Below are 16,411 nucleotides of genomic sequence, written 5' to 3'. Positions count from 1 at the left end.
ATACGGAGATACTGAAAGAAATTAGCAGGGAGGCCATAGACTCCCTCTATAAAAACAACAACATTTAAGGGACAACTGTGAGACAACAGCTGAATTGAAAGGCATTTTCCAAGCTCCACAGTTGCAGAGCTGCTTTGCCAAGACTGCGAGCCTAAAGTGACGTCTCTTGATCTTAGAAAGACGCTGCATTGAAACGGGCAGCGAGCTGTTCCCAGGGCAATCAGACTATGCAAGGCACAGGTCCCACAGAGCCGTCAGGCACAGCTAGGCTCTTCCCAAATCTGTTGCGGATGGGAGCCTGTACGGGAGATGTTTGTCACTGGACAGCCTCTCATCCTCACACCTGAAGGGAGAAGAGTTATGGATCCAGACCTAAATAACCATTACAGCAGTTGCAGTTACTACAAGGGGCTACAGCTACAGACCTGGTCTGCACAGAAGAAAAAGAAGTCAGGCAATCTGACCTCAAAAGCAGTGATGAAATGCCAGAAGATTTCCTCACCCCTCCCCTCCTTTAAAGGGAATTCCAAGTAGGGCTTAGAGGCAGGTTAGCTGGCTGCTGTGCTAAACGCTTTTAGCGGAACACCCTCCACCCCAGCCGCCCATACAATCACTAGGGTGGAAGAAGGGGAAGGTACTGAAATAGCACTCCCACTTCACACAGCTCCTGTGGTCTATTCCCAGATAGTAGCAACCTGGTAAACATAATGCCAGAATGAGCTTTAAAAGACCACATTACAAGATGTGCCCATTTTTGCACAGCTTACAGACAAAAGTGGACAATACTCATTCCAACAGACAAGCAAAACCCCAGGAGAACAAGAATAGAAAGACATCATGACAACTAGCTAATTAGCAAAAGCTTTACAGCTGGGACTTCCAAGCACCAACAAGTACTGCAGGAGGAGATGCACCTTTACAGAGCCATCCAGCAGAAACCTAGAAGAGGATTTTTTCCAGACAGAACAGAGAATGACATCTGGGGAATTCTTAGCCAGTCACTTGCTGCGACCAAAATATACAAGCGCAAATTAGACCGTGCCAAGTCTTCATTTTCACACTTCCAGGGCTGCTCAATTAAAAACATGTATTTTGGCACAGCTCTGTTTTAAAATAATTTAGATAAAGCTAAAAACAAAGAAAGGCTTCAACCCCAGGAGATAATACTGCTGAAGACGGATGAATCATTAGCGCTCTGGAAACAAACAAACAAAAAAAAAAACAAACATTAACAGACATACAGACCTACTTTTCTGAACCAGTTATTGCCTGACCTGACAGAACAGAGAAAACAAAAGTAAACCAATAGAAACACAGTGGGAAAGCAAGGAGACATATAAAAGTGACTGCCTTTTTCTGCATAGTCTGGTAGATCACCAGTTTGTCCTGCAATATTTTTCTAGAGTCATTATCAAATCTTTTCTTAAAAGCCTCCAGGTAGTTAAAGCTGGGACAGAAACTGGAAAGTCCCAATAGAGTTTGGGACCTTCAAAACACATAGCAGTTGTCTTATCAGCAAGCACACACTGAGTAATGATGTCAAGTACACAACTGCTGAAAGCAGTGAAGAATTTGTTGGAAAAGATAATTAGGAAGAATTTTAATTCATCTGTCAGTGCTTTGAATGGCACCTTTTAAACAAGAAACTTGATTAAAAGAATCGCTTGCAATTCTTCAAGGCGCTGCAGAAATAAAGGGCATTGATTTGTAAATTGCGTCAAGGACAATACCAAGTATAATTAAAGTAAGATATTCTTATAACATGCTAGCAATGTTAAGAAAACTGCTGTTGATGTATACAAACACATACATCCTGATTTCTAAATCACTGGCTACCTTCCACAGTATGATGGTACACCAGGAACAGATCTGTTCCCAGCTCTTGTAATGTGCTTAGCAGTTATGACATTAGCTTCAGAAATCAAAGAAAAGGGAACCCTCCCCATAATGTCATAAAGCCAGGAAAGGAGGGAGCGAGAGGCCAGGAGTTCTCCTCAGCCTGGCCATACTATGTCTTGTCTGGAAGACGACACAGGAATGGCATTTGGGAGAAGGCACAACTGTCCTGGACTTCTGAACCTAACAGCACACTGATATTGTGCTCAAGACTATTAGACTGGAGGGTCAACTTTATCTCGGACAGTTGCAAATTACTTTCTGCCAACAAAGCTAGGGCATTCCATCCGTGAGGACAAATATCTTCCTTGTCTTCAAGGATCACTTAGTTATAAATGGGATCTCACATCTTGCTCTAAGAACCTGCTGTAGGAAAATCCTTACAACTCTTCCACCTCTCCTCCGCTTGCTGCAGTTCTCCATGTACATAAATCACCTGTACTTCAGATTCCCAACCCTGTGGATTTACGCTTTTAAGAAAAATAAATATGAGTTAAGGAAATAAGGGAAAAGAGCTAATGAGCCAGCCTTAGCAGTTTTGACCACATATGTAAATACTGTGGTCAACTGCTGTCTCTCTGCCAGTCGATAACAAGAACAAAATGCAAATAGATAGGTAACACTCCTCCTCCTCTTCAGAACTGAGGATGCTTTCCAAATGCACTTCTTCTAGGGACTTTGAAGATTAACAGCTTTCTATTGTCACAGTAGCTCTTTGGTTTGTTTTTAAGGAGACTGTGCCTCTAATTTGGCTTGACAGTGAAACAACCAACCAACCTCGTTCACTTGAGCCCTTTCTTCATAATACAACATTCTTTGTACAATTTCTAGGCCAGATGGGACTTTTATCATTAGTACTTTATTTAAACTTACTGCTAATTACGTGGATCTGAAAGAAACTAAAACTATCAAAAAACTGGACAGTCTTTCAAGAAAGTGTTTATAAAAAGTTAAGCAAGTTTACTGTGCGTGACATTCCAAAAAACAATCTCATCACAAGAACAGGTATCTTGACTCTCTCTTATAAGGTGTGGGCTCCAAATACTCATGTGATATCATCAAATAAGTCTCCAAACTGGCAAAAAGCAAACAGTTCTAAGAAATACTAATTCCACAGGAACCAAGGTCTAAGAAAAGTCCTAAATGATAGTGGTTATGTAAGAGATTGGATTAAAAATAATCTAGTGTGATGTGTGCATATTTACAGAAGACTTGGAAGAACAGAGTTTAAAACAATCACTTAAAGAAAAGTTAGTTCTTAAAGGAAACAACTTGCTGTACTAGATTTTTTTTTTCTTGGTTGCATGAATATAAAGAAAGAGTAGTAACAGAGGATCAGGTATTACATGTTGGCCTGACTCCTCTTCTAAAGTAAGTTCAGATGCCCCCACGAGCACTCCCTTTCATTCCAAATGCAGTTCTTCCAGGAATACACACTGACATTTAGTGGCATTTAATTTGGTCGTGGGTCACATGTCACCAGGGGCTTATCCACCCCTATTCCCGTGAGGGGTATAACAACTGACCACATGCAACTGCCCGAGACAAATGATTATTTAATGCTTGACTAATCACCTAAGGGTAACGTTTTTGTCTGATTCTGCATCTATGCAGACAAAGCACATCTGTAACGTAATTTTGCACTAGTAAGACAGGATGCAATCAGTCAATAAATAGAAGCCTCCCCCCGGGTTCCTACCTAGCCTTCTAATATTAATCTTTCCAATCCCAGAGGAGGAAGGATTAAAAGGACACAAAATTGTCCCAAAATGCTGCACCTTTGTTGTCTCTTTGTTATTTGGGATCCTGTTTTTGGCTCTCCCAAAGACAGAGGCAGGTACTGATAGCAAAAATAAGATTGCCTGCAACATCCAAAAAGCTGGTATTTCTGCCTCCCTCTTTTGCATATTTGGGGGAGGGAAGGGACAAATGGAGCACCCCTTCCATGGCACTGTGTCACAGCAATCTCACACAACCCAGGTCAGTTTAGCAATCCTATCTTTATATACCATAAAAAGCATGGCAGTTCTTGCTATTAAAACTCACCTTGTTAAGACTTTGTCGCATTCGCTTCAAGTGATATTTGATTAACAAAATGTGAAAGCAGTATCTAAAAGAAGAGTAAATTTAATGCCACATCTCTCTCAATGAGAAACACTTCCTATTATTTCAACTTTTTTACTGCCCATCTTCCTTATTACTATTCTAAACCTGGCCAATCTGGAGCTAAACAAAGCCCAGAAAGAGCCATGCCAGCTCAGAGTAAAGGTCCATCAAACCCAACACTGTAGAACAAAGCATGGATATCCAGAGAAGGATACAAGAAGAAAGTAAGCGTGTAATGAAGCTTATCCAGCTTCCACCTATTTGTGGCTTGGGGGCTTCCCTAGAAGAGCGCGGGGAGGGTGTGCACATGCATATACGCAGCCCTCAACTTGCAGCCCTCACTGTGAAGTCTACAGCAAAACAATAATAAGAAAAGCTGCCCTTTCTCCCCGCAGCTTCCACCGACCTTTCAGATTTGTTAGAGAACTGCTTTTCTGGACATATTCCTAGCTGGCTTCTTAGGCTTCCCACTTTACTCCTGGATATCATGAATTACACTTGAACGCTTTTAACGTGCCAGAACACTTACTATTTCAATAATGACTTCTCCAGATTTCTTTTTTATTATGAATGTAATGTTTCCAAACAACATTCTTGATTGTTAGACTCAAACAGTATTGCTGTGATAACCCTCTAAGAACCCTATCCCCTCCTGAGTTACTGTTACCCTTACATTAGCAAGGAGATTTTGAGAAGAAACTGACTTGCAAAAGAATTTGGTTGAAATAAATCATTATTCACTTCAGCAAATTCAAAGCTAGCATCCCCTCCGGACAACTAATGGTTCATAGGTTTACACCAACAGTCGGACGTGGTGGCTTGTCAGGATATGTAGCACTGTTCATACTGTACACGATGATATTTGTGACATCTGCTCAAATCAAATTGTTCCTTCTCTGTGTTTGTTGGTAATTATGTCAATAACCACCACACCTGCGAAAAGTGACTTGTAGCTTGTCTTCTGTATGGAAAGTGTTGAAGTATTTCTCTCTGATGCATGGCTCTAAGAGCCAGCTATAAGGATCTCCTGCTGCCTTATTATGTTTGACACTGCAGAGCACCAAACAGAACATGTGCTTTCATGGGCTATAAAAAAGGACTATTTCTATTATTTCTGACACTTCATGACTAAAATGCTGGACCTGTCATCCAGCAGCACACATCATACATCAACCAACAGTTCTACATCCTTGACCTCAGAGACCTTCTGACAAGATCCATAGAACCAGCTGAAAATAGTGCAAAGGAGCACTTTGAGGAGGAAATGATTCATGAAGCAACAGCAATGACAGCAGGTACCACGTACAAGCATTGATTTCTGGAGAAATTGGTGGTTAATCGTTTATTATTAATGTACCTCTGCTACGAGCAGACGCAGAATCTGAGACATGTCCTGCCTACGGTAGCAAGCGATATAGGGTCTGGACCCCAAATCTTTTCAGACGGACAGTCTTGAGCAGAATGAGTCAAATACACAGCATTAAATACTCGCCTGGGTACTATTTTCAGACTAAGACTCTAAAATTTCAACCATAGCATGCAATGCATGAGACGGTTGTCATGAAAAACATTCCACGTTATAAACTACTATTCTAAAAGCACCAGAGATTGGGCCAAGAATCTAAGTCCCAAGTGATATCAAGTGACTTATTATGCTATTTTCTTCCACCAAAGGAATCACATCTTGCAAGAAAAACCAAAATAGATACCCGAAATTAAACAAATTCTATCTGGCAATTAAGAAGAAGGTAAAAGAGTAAAAATAGGCTACGAGAAAACACATGTCAGTTTTATCTTTTTATATTGACACTCTGCTTCCTTCCTTGATGAGCTACAGAAATATTGCTGTAATCATCATATCAACATTTTTTGCCGTCCACTAATTATGCCACTGTATAATTGAAGCTCCTGAGATTGATGCAAGTACAACTCTATAAAACATAGTAAGAACCCATGGGTGGAAGTTAAAGTAGGGGAAAAAAAAAAAATCAGTCAAGAAATAAAGCACTGTTTTTTTTCTTTATCAGGGTAATCAACAAGGACTGAGGTAAACTCTCCATCACTGGATATCTTTTATCACAATGTTTTTTCCAGAAGATAAAGGCATAGATTCAGGGAAACACTACAGCTTGAACTAGGAAGGGGACAGTCCAGCTGACCACAATGATCCCTCCGACTTCATAAGCTATGAGTAGGTTAAGTACCTGAAAAAACAGTCCAAGTCAAATGCCTTACTTTGCAAAAGCTAAATATTTGAAAGTTACCATAGTACCTCAATATTCCCAAGGTGTAAGGCAAAAGGACAGGAGGGGAACTTCTGAAACACAGCCTCCAAATGCGGTCACTGCAATACATACCACTCTATTGTGGCAGGAAACCAAGGGCCACCTTCTTCAGGAGCACAAGATAACAAAATTCCAGGACAAAACGTCTGTTTCTCAAGCAACTGGTGCCACACTGAAACTGTTGGCTCTTGATCAGAGCTTATAGTAAGCACAGAAATATGAACTGACAAACTGATCATCACTGAACAGCAAGTAGCTCTCCCAGAGGATGTATGAACAAATGGAGCTTTAAGACCAGACAGAATAAGCACAGGAAAGACCACAGTAGCTCATCCAACTACTTGATGCGCACACTGGGAAGGACATGATGTTGAGAAATTCAAGCCTGACAAATTTCCCACTACTGAGCCAGGAGGTAGAAGGCTGGATGAAGAAAATACTGCTTTTCCTCTCTAGAAGATATTACATAAAAGCATAACCACACATCTAGAGTATCTCAACATTCCTTTATGTTTCACTGCCATTTATACCTGCCTGTGAGATGTTATTGCTGCTACAGGCTCAGGAGAACCCAGTCTATCCCTGGGAGAACTGCTCTCCAGAGAGTGCCTCTCTCACAGGCACTCAGACCCATTAAAACTGACTCATTGGGTACAAAGCAGTTCCCAATGTCCTCAAAGCTTCCTGCAAACATACAGATTTCTGTATCCAAAATCCCTAGTTTTACCAGTAACATTTCCTCCTTCCTCTCATTTACACACAGGTAAATTGAAATGAGGTTCCCACTAAGAAAGTCCTGCCATTGCTTGGATGCAGCAGTACACTGGGACTTCACACTTAGAAAGTCCATGGCAGGAATCATCTGCAACTAGAAAAGGGAGGATCTCCCCTCAGAGCATCTGGGGGCCATGCAGGGTGCTTGAAACGCAGAAGGCACAGACCCATCAGGCTGCTATATTAACAACCTTATCTTGTGCAAGACACAGGCTTACCAGCAAAAAATAAAAAAAACAAACCAAAAAACAACAGCAGCTCAGTTCTCAGTGGAGCATAAACTAATGAGTTGAGAATAGTGAACCATAAAAACGATCAGCTTGCAAATCTCAATCCTACCAAATCCATACATGCAGAGTCTGTAAAGTCTCCTTGGAGAGCATCAATTATACTATACATTTGATTTACATTTTTTAAGGAGACAATTGAAGCTGTTCAGCTTGCTACAAAAGGCCAAATGGGAAGGAGAAAACCCTCAAGATACCCATGTGGCAGCTTTGCAGCAGCGTGAGACTAAACAAATGGAAAAGAACCTAAAATAGCTTGTGACGGTTTATCATTAATCAGTATGAATTGCTCGGCAAAATGCAGTCTCTCTCAGTGCAACTTAGTGGCACCTTTCCCAAAGAATTCATACAAACATGAGTGCATAGGAGGAGACTCTGGGAAGAGGGGGAAAGGAATGTCATCACTGATCAAGTTGCTGATGGCAAGAAACAAAAAATGAGATTACATAGGGCAACACCTGTGTGGCTGAAAACATGACTGGCATGTTCCGGCTGCTTCATTTGGCAAGGTTAAATTCACCATAGAAGAATCGTAATCAATAGTACAAAAAAAATGAAGTCTTCTGAAGTGCCTCCTTGCAGTCATACACCATTTCTCCAGCAGTTTTATTTACTGCAGCATTTGCCCAGAACTCGGAGAATACTCTGAACCCTTCTTATAAAACTACCAATCTATGCTTAGAAGAACATTACTGTTGTAGATAGGAAGGTTTGAGGATACAAGAGAGAAGCATTATGTTTGTTTAGAGATAGTGATATAATAGGAAAACTACAGACAAACTTTCCAGATCAGGCAATCTGTATCAAATCTACAAAGAAGCCCTTGTGCTGGCAGATCCTGGCAAATGGTGCAAGTCCCAAAACTATTCCATTTTTCCAACTATATAAAATTGTCTAATACAAACAATAATTTATGCATATGGATTTGATGATCCAAACTTATATAGTAATTACCACAGGTCTTGTGAACTCAGATTTGTGCTCTGAAATAGCTATCAAAGAAATTTTGCTTTGACCCTCAAAACTGTATTTCAAAGAGGTCTCTCCTATATTTGCATGTGGCTCTATCTGTAATGCTTTAGTTCCTACTTATGATTACCTTTCGCATAATGTAGTTTTACACTTACATGTGTCAATATATACCTAGATCATTTACTCATTTTATGCGTACTTAAAAGGAAGAGAAGTTCCACAGCATTTCAAAGCATGACTCCAATTGCTGTTAGATTTCAACAGGGAAGGTAATAAGTTCAGTGAATAACCAAACTGAAGACCTTGCATTTGCATGCCTGAAACCACATCATGCAGCTTCAAAGAAAGGTAGGGAGATAGCCAGAATGAGCACAAAGCACCAGGCTGAAGTAGTTCAGACCAGTTCCCACCCTGCTGGAAGTGTCCTGACTACTTTTGTGCAAAGGATATACAAGAGCCTTTAAATTCTCAAGAAGAATTCAAAAATCTTGTTTGGAATATAATTTGTGGCAGGTCTCTTGTGTTCACATGTAAAATCCCAAGTTACGAGCGCTAACTGTAGCTCACATCTCCCAGCAACTGGAAAAAAAGAGTAAGAACTCTGCATGCATAAAGGTGATTAGAGATAGACACCTGTAAACAAAATAAAATCACCTAGATGTCTGAAAAGACTTTCCAAGCTTGATCAGTAAAAGGAAAAACCCAGAGTGAGTGAAATTCTCGAACGTGAAAATGAAAAACAGACTGCCCCATGTTTGCATTGCTCCAGCTATTTTGCGTAATCTTCATTCATGTAAAGATAGGTACCGCTGTGAGATCTGGAGCCGGAACAAGATGAGTCTTCCACGGACTGGGGACTCACAAACTAGAGAGGGTTCATCGTTACTAAAGCTGTGTGAATAGCACACTTCAAATATATGAACAATTGCATATAACTAATTACAGCTGTGCTGTCCAATGCCACCGCATGAAGACAACTAGTAACAGACATCAAAAGTCACCTCTGACACTCATGCCCTGAAATTAGCCTTTAGGTCAAACTACAGACCTCTCCACAAAGCGATATAGAAGATTGTTCCGTGCAAACAGTGAAACTTCAATGTTTTACATACCGCTTCTTCCAAATGTTGCAAAGGATAAAGCTTTTTAACCTACAGCAGTATAAACCATAATTTAGCTAATCTGACTTGTAAGAAATTCTCTATTCTCTGCTAAGATCCTACACGTAGTGAAGGAAACAATAATAAACTCTGTCAGATCACAGAAAAATACACTGAACTGACCTTCCATTGCTCCTTGGGAAGCAGTTTCACTACCACAATGTCACCATTCAGAGCTCTATTGCGAGCAACCACTCCGTCGATAAAAATATCGCGAGTCCCATCCTAGAAAAAGAGCAAGAAAAATAAATGCCAGACCAAAACATATTAAGTTACAGTTGTTATGAAGTTTAAAACACTCAAAGACGACACACGCCCTGGGGAGACAAACATCCTGCAGTTGTGCGTAGAAATGAAATGGATTCACCACATGCCCTCCAATATGCAACGTCTTTCAGCAAATAACCTCCTTTGTGAATTCGTGCCAGCACAGTAGTTCCACAGTATTTATTCAAGACAGAGCCAAGCCTTCAAAATGTATTGTCTGTAAACTCTGCTCAGTTCCTCTACAGTTACTCTCAGGAATAGCTAGACAGTTTTCTGCAGTCTCAGTTCTTCCCATGTTAAGTTCCCACCTCAAGCCCTATAGGCGCTATTATGCGGAACACGTTTACAGGACAGTCTCTGCGAAGGGCCCCCACGCGACTCTCCTGGGCGAGTTCGGAAAGCAGCGTGAAAGGGATGAGCAGCACAAAGATCCACAAGCTGTCCTCTGAAGGTGGCCTGCACAGAGGCCAGGGAGGCACAGCTTCTTTTCTAAAAATGAGGTAGCGCTACATATTCTGTATTTGGCACAACTACTGTTAGAACAGATTCAAAATGGTGACCACAGGTGCCAAGTGCAAACCAGAAGATCTTCTATGGTAACAGACATGTTAAGACACCTTCTCTCAATATGCTGTGATAAAATCCTTGCACAGGAGCCTCTATTAATTTTATGAACCATGATTATCTGCCCTAAATATGTTTGGCATTCTGCTAATCTAGACTTGATTTGAAAGATTTTCTTCGTGGGGGTGAATAAAGATGAAGCTTTTTAAGGATGTCAACCCAGAGGTTTCGGTTTTTAAATGACTGCCTATTTTGTCCTTTTTGGCTAATTATCTACAGTGTTCTTCCTGTTTTCATTTCTGTTTCCTCATAATTCAGGACATGGAGAACTCCATGTGGCTGTTTACAGTGCCATGAACGCATCAAGCAGTATGAGCATTTATTATCAACTTGAGCACTCAACACAACTTTTCTACAGAGAGCTCTTTCCACCGTTTCGAGGCACAAAAAGGAAGAAAAGGGTTTTTTTTTTTTTAAACTTAAAGCTTTTGATTTCTTTCATCACAGCAAAACAAAAAAAGCCTCAAGAAAAATAACATCTTAATCACAACTTTAGTGACTTCTCAGACACACACTCCTGAAGAGCAAATGCCTAGCAGTATATTCAGCCTCCAAGAAAAACTTATTTTATAACCTGAAAACACGAGCCTTAATATCACATAAATATCTTACTCTGCTTAGATACCAGAACAATAAAATGGCAGAAGCATGCCATGATGTGAAGCTAAGGCCATCCTCCAAGAGAGCAAATTACTCTTAGAAAGAAAAGCAGCAGCAGCTCAACAGCTGTGTGAAAGCTGCCTCCCATGACAAGATGCAGAAAAATTGCAAAGCCTCTTGGACCAACATAATTCAAATTGGAAACTGTTCTTTTCAAAAAGCCAGATTTTTTACACATGGTCTTATTCCTTTTTTCTCCCCATGTTTTCCCTTCTCCAACTCCTAACCTAAATCTACCACATATATAAGAAAAGTTCAAAGTTACCTTTAAGGAAAGTGCTTTTTTTTTTTTTTTTTTTAAATCTGTACATATAGCTGCTGTGATGCAGGTCACAGGCTGGCAATTGTGGCAATTTTCTCATTCTACATTTTTTTCCTGTTTTCTTTCTCCTTCTGTGTCCAAGAAAACAGAAGGAGGGCCCCTTCCTCCACCCCTTATCAAGGCACCTGATGTGTCACACCAGCAAATTAAAGCTGCATGTCCAGACTATGCAAGAGTCTTGTCTTGAATTGCTTCCAGTTACTCCCATCTTAAACAATATACTCACATATATATATAGTGTGCAATTTTATAGCAATTAATTTCCATGCCTGTTACATCAGAAATTAGGAACTGACCAGCAGTTTTATTTTTGCCTACAAAAAGAAACATTTCTGTGTCTAGAGCTCTAGGCCCAGGATTGCTGAGTGAACTTGCACACTTCCAAGAACACTTCTGCACCCTTCTTTTTCCTTCAGTGTCCTCAACTCTGCACCTGTGCACAGCTGCCCTTTCAGGTTACTAACGCAATTAAATGGCACTGAATTGCAACACAACACAGTCACTTGTGAGTAATACAGTGTATGGACCCAGGGCCAGTTTAAACTTTGCAACAGCTTCAGGACTTGTGCAGCCCTCTCCAGGTATCAAGGTGCTTTTATTCCTCAGTGGCCTTCTGTGAATATCAATAGCAGTGCTCTCTATGCCTGTCTAACAAGAGAAAGATCTGCAGTTCTTTCTGCTCTGGAAGCACGTTCCAAAATCGTAGCCCAGCCATTTAAGACGCTCATCACTCATGCTCAGGAGCCTCAACCTTCAAAGCGACAAAACATGATTTCAAACATCACATTGCTGTGAGCTGAGAAGTCAAGACGCAGTGAAGATTGCAGTGCTCTGGGCCCATTTGCTGGGACGCTTTTAAGAGAAAGGCCTTAGGTCTTCCCCTCAACTCTTCATGCAACAATGAGACAAGCAGACAGAGCACAGTTGCAGCAAGAAACACTCTGGGACTTCTGGTGTTGAAAGGTGAACAGCTGCTGTATTTGAACTCCATAAAGTTGTAGCCAACTGAGAGCTCAACAGAAAGGAGTACAAGTGCCCTAGTCAACAGCAGGAGAGGAAGGGTGATTTTTCACAGCTGTAGCTCTTGCATCATCTGGCAATGAAGTCCTGCAGAACACCAAGGCTGCAAGCCCTCCTCCTACTCTCAGTAGCAAATAACACTATATGAAGGATAAGCTTCCTAGTGTCTCTCTGCCCTTACAATGACAATGTCCACATCAGCCACGTTCACCTTCACCCAAGCGCTGACTCTACTTGTGATTAGGCTGGTTCTGTGATTCAGCTCCAGAAATGAAAGAAAAAGTAAAAGGCTGAATGGGATACTAACCTCAACCAATCCTCCTTTTACTGGGGTATTCCCACATGCAGAACAGTGCATGAGGCAACAGCTGGGCTCCATGAGAAATTAGGTGTAAAGTTTCACATCCAATTAAACTTGCATGTGTAGCCAGACACCACATTTAACCTTGCCTTTTGTAAGTGCAGAGAGTACCTTTTAACAGCCTACATTTGCTTCACCTTTGAGGCCACATGTAGAGAAAGCATCACAGTTCCTTTCCCACTTACACTCTCAGTGCTACTTCACTGAAGTACCAAAGAGCTGTTCTGTACTTTTTCCTCCAATTAATCTTAAGAAGGCACTTCATGCACCCTCCACCTCTGGAATGCCAGTCATCTTCTAAGAAAAGGGGCTCCAAATCATTATCCCCAATGAACAGCATGAACTGATGCTACCACAAATTCCAAAACATTCAATCCAAACTCCAAAACAATAGTGCTGGCAGCAGCAGGGACAGAGTCAGTGTTTCACTCTCAGTGCAAGCCCTGTCTTCTCCTCCCCATTCCAACAAAACATGTCAATATGAAACTCTCTCTCTCATTGACAGTAACATTTTGACCGAGTCAGTTCCAGATAAAAAGCTTTGGCTGTGCCAGCTGTGAGGTCACCTTCCCTACTGGAAGCCCTTGAAATTACAAGGGCCCTTCTTTTCTGTCAAAATAAGGAAAGAAGAAAGAAGAGGCATGAAGCAGTCCCATGTGAGCACATCCCAAGCCAACCAATATACAGTTCATGTAAAAGCGGGCACATGAAAAGGAATCATGCACATTACTTTTGGAATGACTTTTCAAATTAGCTCATGCAGCAGATCGAAAACAGAGAGCACATTTGTTTAGCGAAGATTAACTTAAATCAGTGGAAAATCTATAAAACCTCAATAGCCATAAACCAAGGGTTTACGATTACACTATCTGGTGGTCCTCGAACGTGAGTTCAGCTGGCTTCTGTGGGACACATTTGTATCCCCAATTTCAGCAAATGCTAAGCTCTCTGCAGTGTGGAAAAGTAAGATTTGTTTGTGAATATTTGATTTTAAAAATCCAGATCATGTTCATTTATTTGCAACTCATTCACCTCCGAGTGACCTTTCATAAACAGCATAACTCCTATCTTAATACACTTTCGCTTATGAACTGCAAAGCATTATATAATTACACTTACTGGAGATGGAACGAAGGCTTCATGGTATTTCTTAGGATTTATTCTCAAGGGTCCCTTAAAAAAGAGGAGAAGAAGAAGAAAGATTACGCATGAATCTTATTAACTTTATATAACATCAGTTTAATTAGAGAGCTGTAATATATCTACTGTGAAACATGAAAGATGCATCTAAATTTTCATTATATAGTGCAATTCTTGGCAACTGAGCATCCGAGCAATTTCAAGGCAAAAGGTAGTTTCATGATAGGCTTAAGCTGATCTACTGCAGCCTGCCACTAAAGAGATGTTGAATCATTAGCTGCTGCCACTAGATGAATTGAGGATCCAAGCCCTCCTGCTCCCTTCACACATTTTCTCCTGAGTCTAAAGGTTTCACCAACTTTATTAACAAACTGACAATCGGAAACGGTTTGTTTTGCTCTGGTTTGGAAAGGGAAAATATTGGTTTTTCTTATTTTGGAGGATAGGAGGAAACGGGCAAAGGCCACCTGCTGCATTAACATGGCAGGAGGTGCGAGCCTTATGGGGCTCTCGCTGTTCCAGTAGACATAGTAGCAATAACTCAGTGATAAAGAACATTTCCAAAGTTGATTTGAAAGGATTTTCCAAAAACAAACATTTAAGGTCTAAAAGATTAAATACTGTTTAAATGCTTTTAAAGTCAAACCATTTTTAAAACATTTGAAAGCCCTAGGTGTATCTACTTCGACTTTATCTGCCAACTCAGGGTTCAACTCATTGCAACAAGTACCTATGACCCCTCCAAAATAAACCAACCCATTTTCTGCTTGCACTGAGGTGCCTCAGTTAACAAGAGAAAGGGAGAGCTGAACAGTGAGTTACCAGCTATGTGCTGTTTCCACCCCAAGAGGGTCCTGGGAGCTGTGATTCAGGTGGTAGTTAAAAATGACAGCATTTGATTCTTATGGAAACACAACTCAGTTAACTAGGCATCTGCATTCATAAAATCTTTTGCTTTGCTCTGAAAATTTTAAACTTTCTTCATTTGTATATTTGAAATAATGTTGGCCAATTTGTTATATGAACAGATTCCATCTGTTTGCACTTCTGTGTTAAGCAATCATAGGAACCTCTCACAGGAACTGCTTCCTTAAAAATTTACTGCAGCATATAATTTTTTTTATGTATTCTGGGAAACATTCAGACAATAGGAAAATAAAGCTGACTGCATGTGAAAGTCTTGCTGACTTGAAGAAGAATCTGCAAATTTATGAAGGTTTTCCATTGGTTTTATCTGCTTAGGTATTTATTTGCTTAAGTTTGGAAATACCAGCACCTCATAGTCTATATTCATGAAATCTTATTTGGGTGCTTTTCTGTAATGTCTTATTTTTACCTTATGTTAACTAGTATTAATGTGCACACTGGCCACATGGCAATCACTACCCAGCACAATGGCAAAAAAAACAAGACGACCCACTGGGATCAACCTTGGCAATACTTTACGCTCAGGCAAAGAGAGCTAACCTGCCGTTATCAGCCTCTATTAGCACTGGTGCCCACTGACAGAATGGGGGCCATCTCTCCCAGAATTAGCCACTTTTAGTAAAGGAAGCTGCTATGGAGAGCCACAAGAGAGGAATAAATGAAAAGGGATGGCTGCTTTGCTTGACAATGAGTTAAATAAATAATTCCCATATCCAGAATCTATCCAACAGCACAGTGTTACTCTGGAGAATCCCCCCTCCTTGGATAGTTTGGGACAGCTGTCAATCAGCCAGGTGCAAACGCCCAGTATGCGCGTGAAAAATAAAGTTTTGCATCCACGGCCCACAAGGTGCCTAAGCAGCTATGCGCCCACGGACACCCAGCTCAAGCAAATACATAAAGGAGCAAAGTCTTGCTATGTTTACAGCGCACTGGGTACCTCTACATTTTATATGCACTAATTATGACCAGCATTAGAATTCTTACGTCAAGGAGCATTAAAATACTTTAGCCCTTTCCTTCAAGCAAGGAACTCCCAAAGTTTATCTTAGAAAGCAGATGGGCCCTATTATCTGTGCCTATGAAAATCCTATTTACAATGTTGTACATTTCACGCTGTGATATCATATCTGGAACCAGTCACTCTCCCCATCTGCAATGAACAACTGTTCTCATATGTGTATTAGGGGCTGAGGATCTGGCTGCAGAGTCTCATGATGTCACACTAATGCTGTATTATTTTACAATAGCTTGCAAACAATAGCTGCTATATTTATCTGTGTTTTTATGTCAGTAGGGCCTGTGTTTTGAAAGGAAGAATCTGCAGGAAGGTTTCTGAAACGTTTTCTGATGATTCAGGTCAGCTTCAAACATCTTGCCAAAAAAGTTTCTAACCTTTTTAAACTCTCCCAGCAAAACACAAAAAGGTCGTGATTTCTCAAATTGCTCTGCTAGAACCAGAGCAGCAAAGATTCAGACTGAACTTCAAGCATCTCAAATCAAGCAGTTTATATCAGCTGTAATAACAGGTACTCCTAGACTGGTTTGAGTGTGTGAAATGCTGGAAAAAGCCAAGATTCAAAGCTAAGGCCACCTTTGAAAAAAACAAT

The 16,411-nt window shown here is 40.7% G+C and overlaps 1 protein-coding gene across 5 annotated transcripts in view; it reads right to left on the bottom strand.

The window, feature by feature from the left end:
- Positions 1-16,411, bottom strand: part of DIS3L2 (DIS3 like 3'-5' exoribonuclease 2) — a 200,361-nt gene that overhangs the window by 158,654 nt on the left and 25,296 nt on the right. For all 5 annotated transcript variants that reach the window (XM_068953694.1, XM_068953695.1, XM_068953696.1 and 2 more), the window contains 2 exons: positions 13,854-13,907; positions 9,604-9,705 (listed from right to left, as the gene is read on the bottom strand). In XM_068953694.1, coding sequence (XP_068809795.1) covers positions 9,604-9,705; positions 13,854-13,907 — 156 coding nt within the window. The remainder of the gene's footprint in view (positions 1-9,603; positions 9,706-13,853; positions 13,908-16,411) is intronic.

The sequence above is a fragment of the Struthio camelus genome, chromosome 9 (genome assembly GCF_040807025.1).
Source record: "Struthio camelus isolate bStrCam1 chromosome 9, bStrCam1.hap1, whole genome shotgun sequence".
Taxonomy (NCBI): Eukaryota; Metazoa; Chordata; class Aves; order Struthioniformes; family Struthionidae; genus Struthio; species Struthio camelus.
Note: the sequence above shows the minus strand (reverse complement) of the source record. Positions and strands in the feature narration are given on the sequence as shown.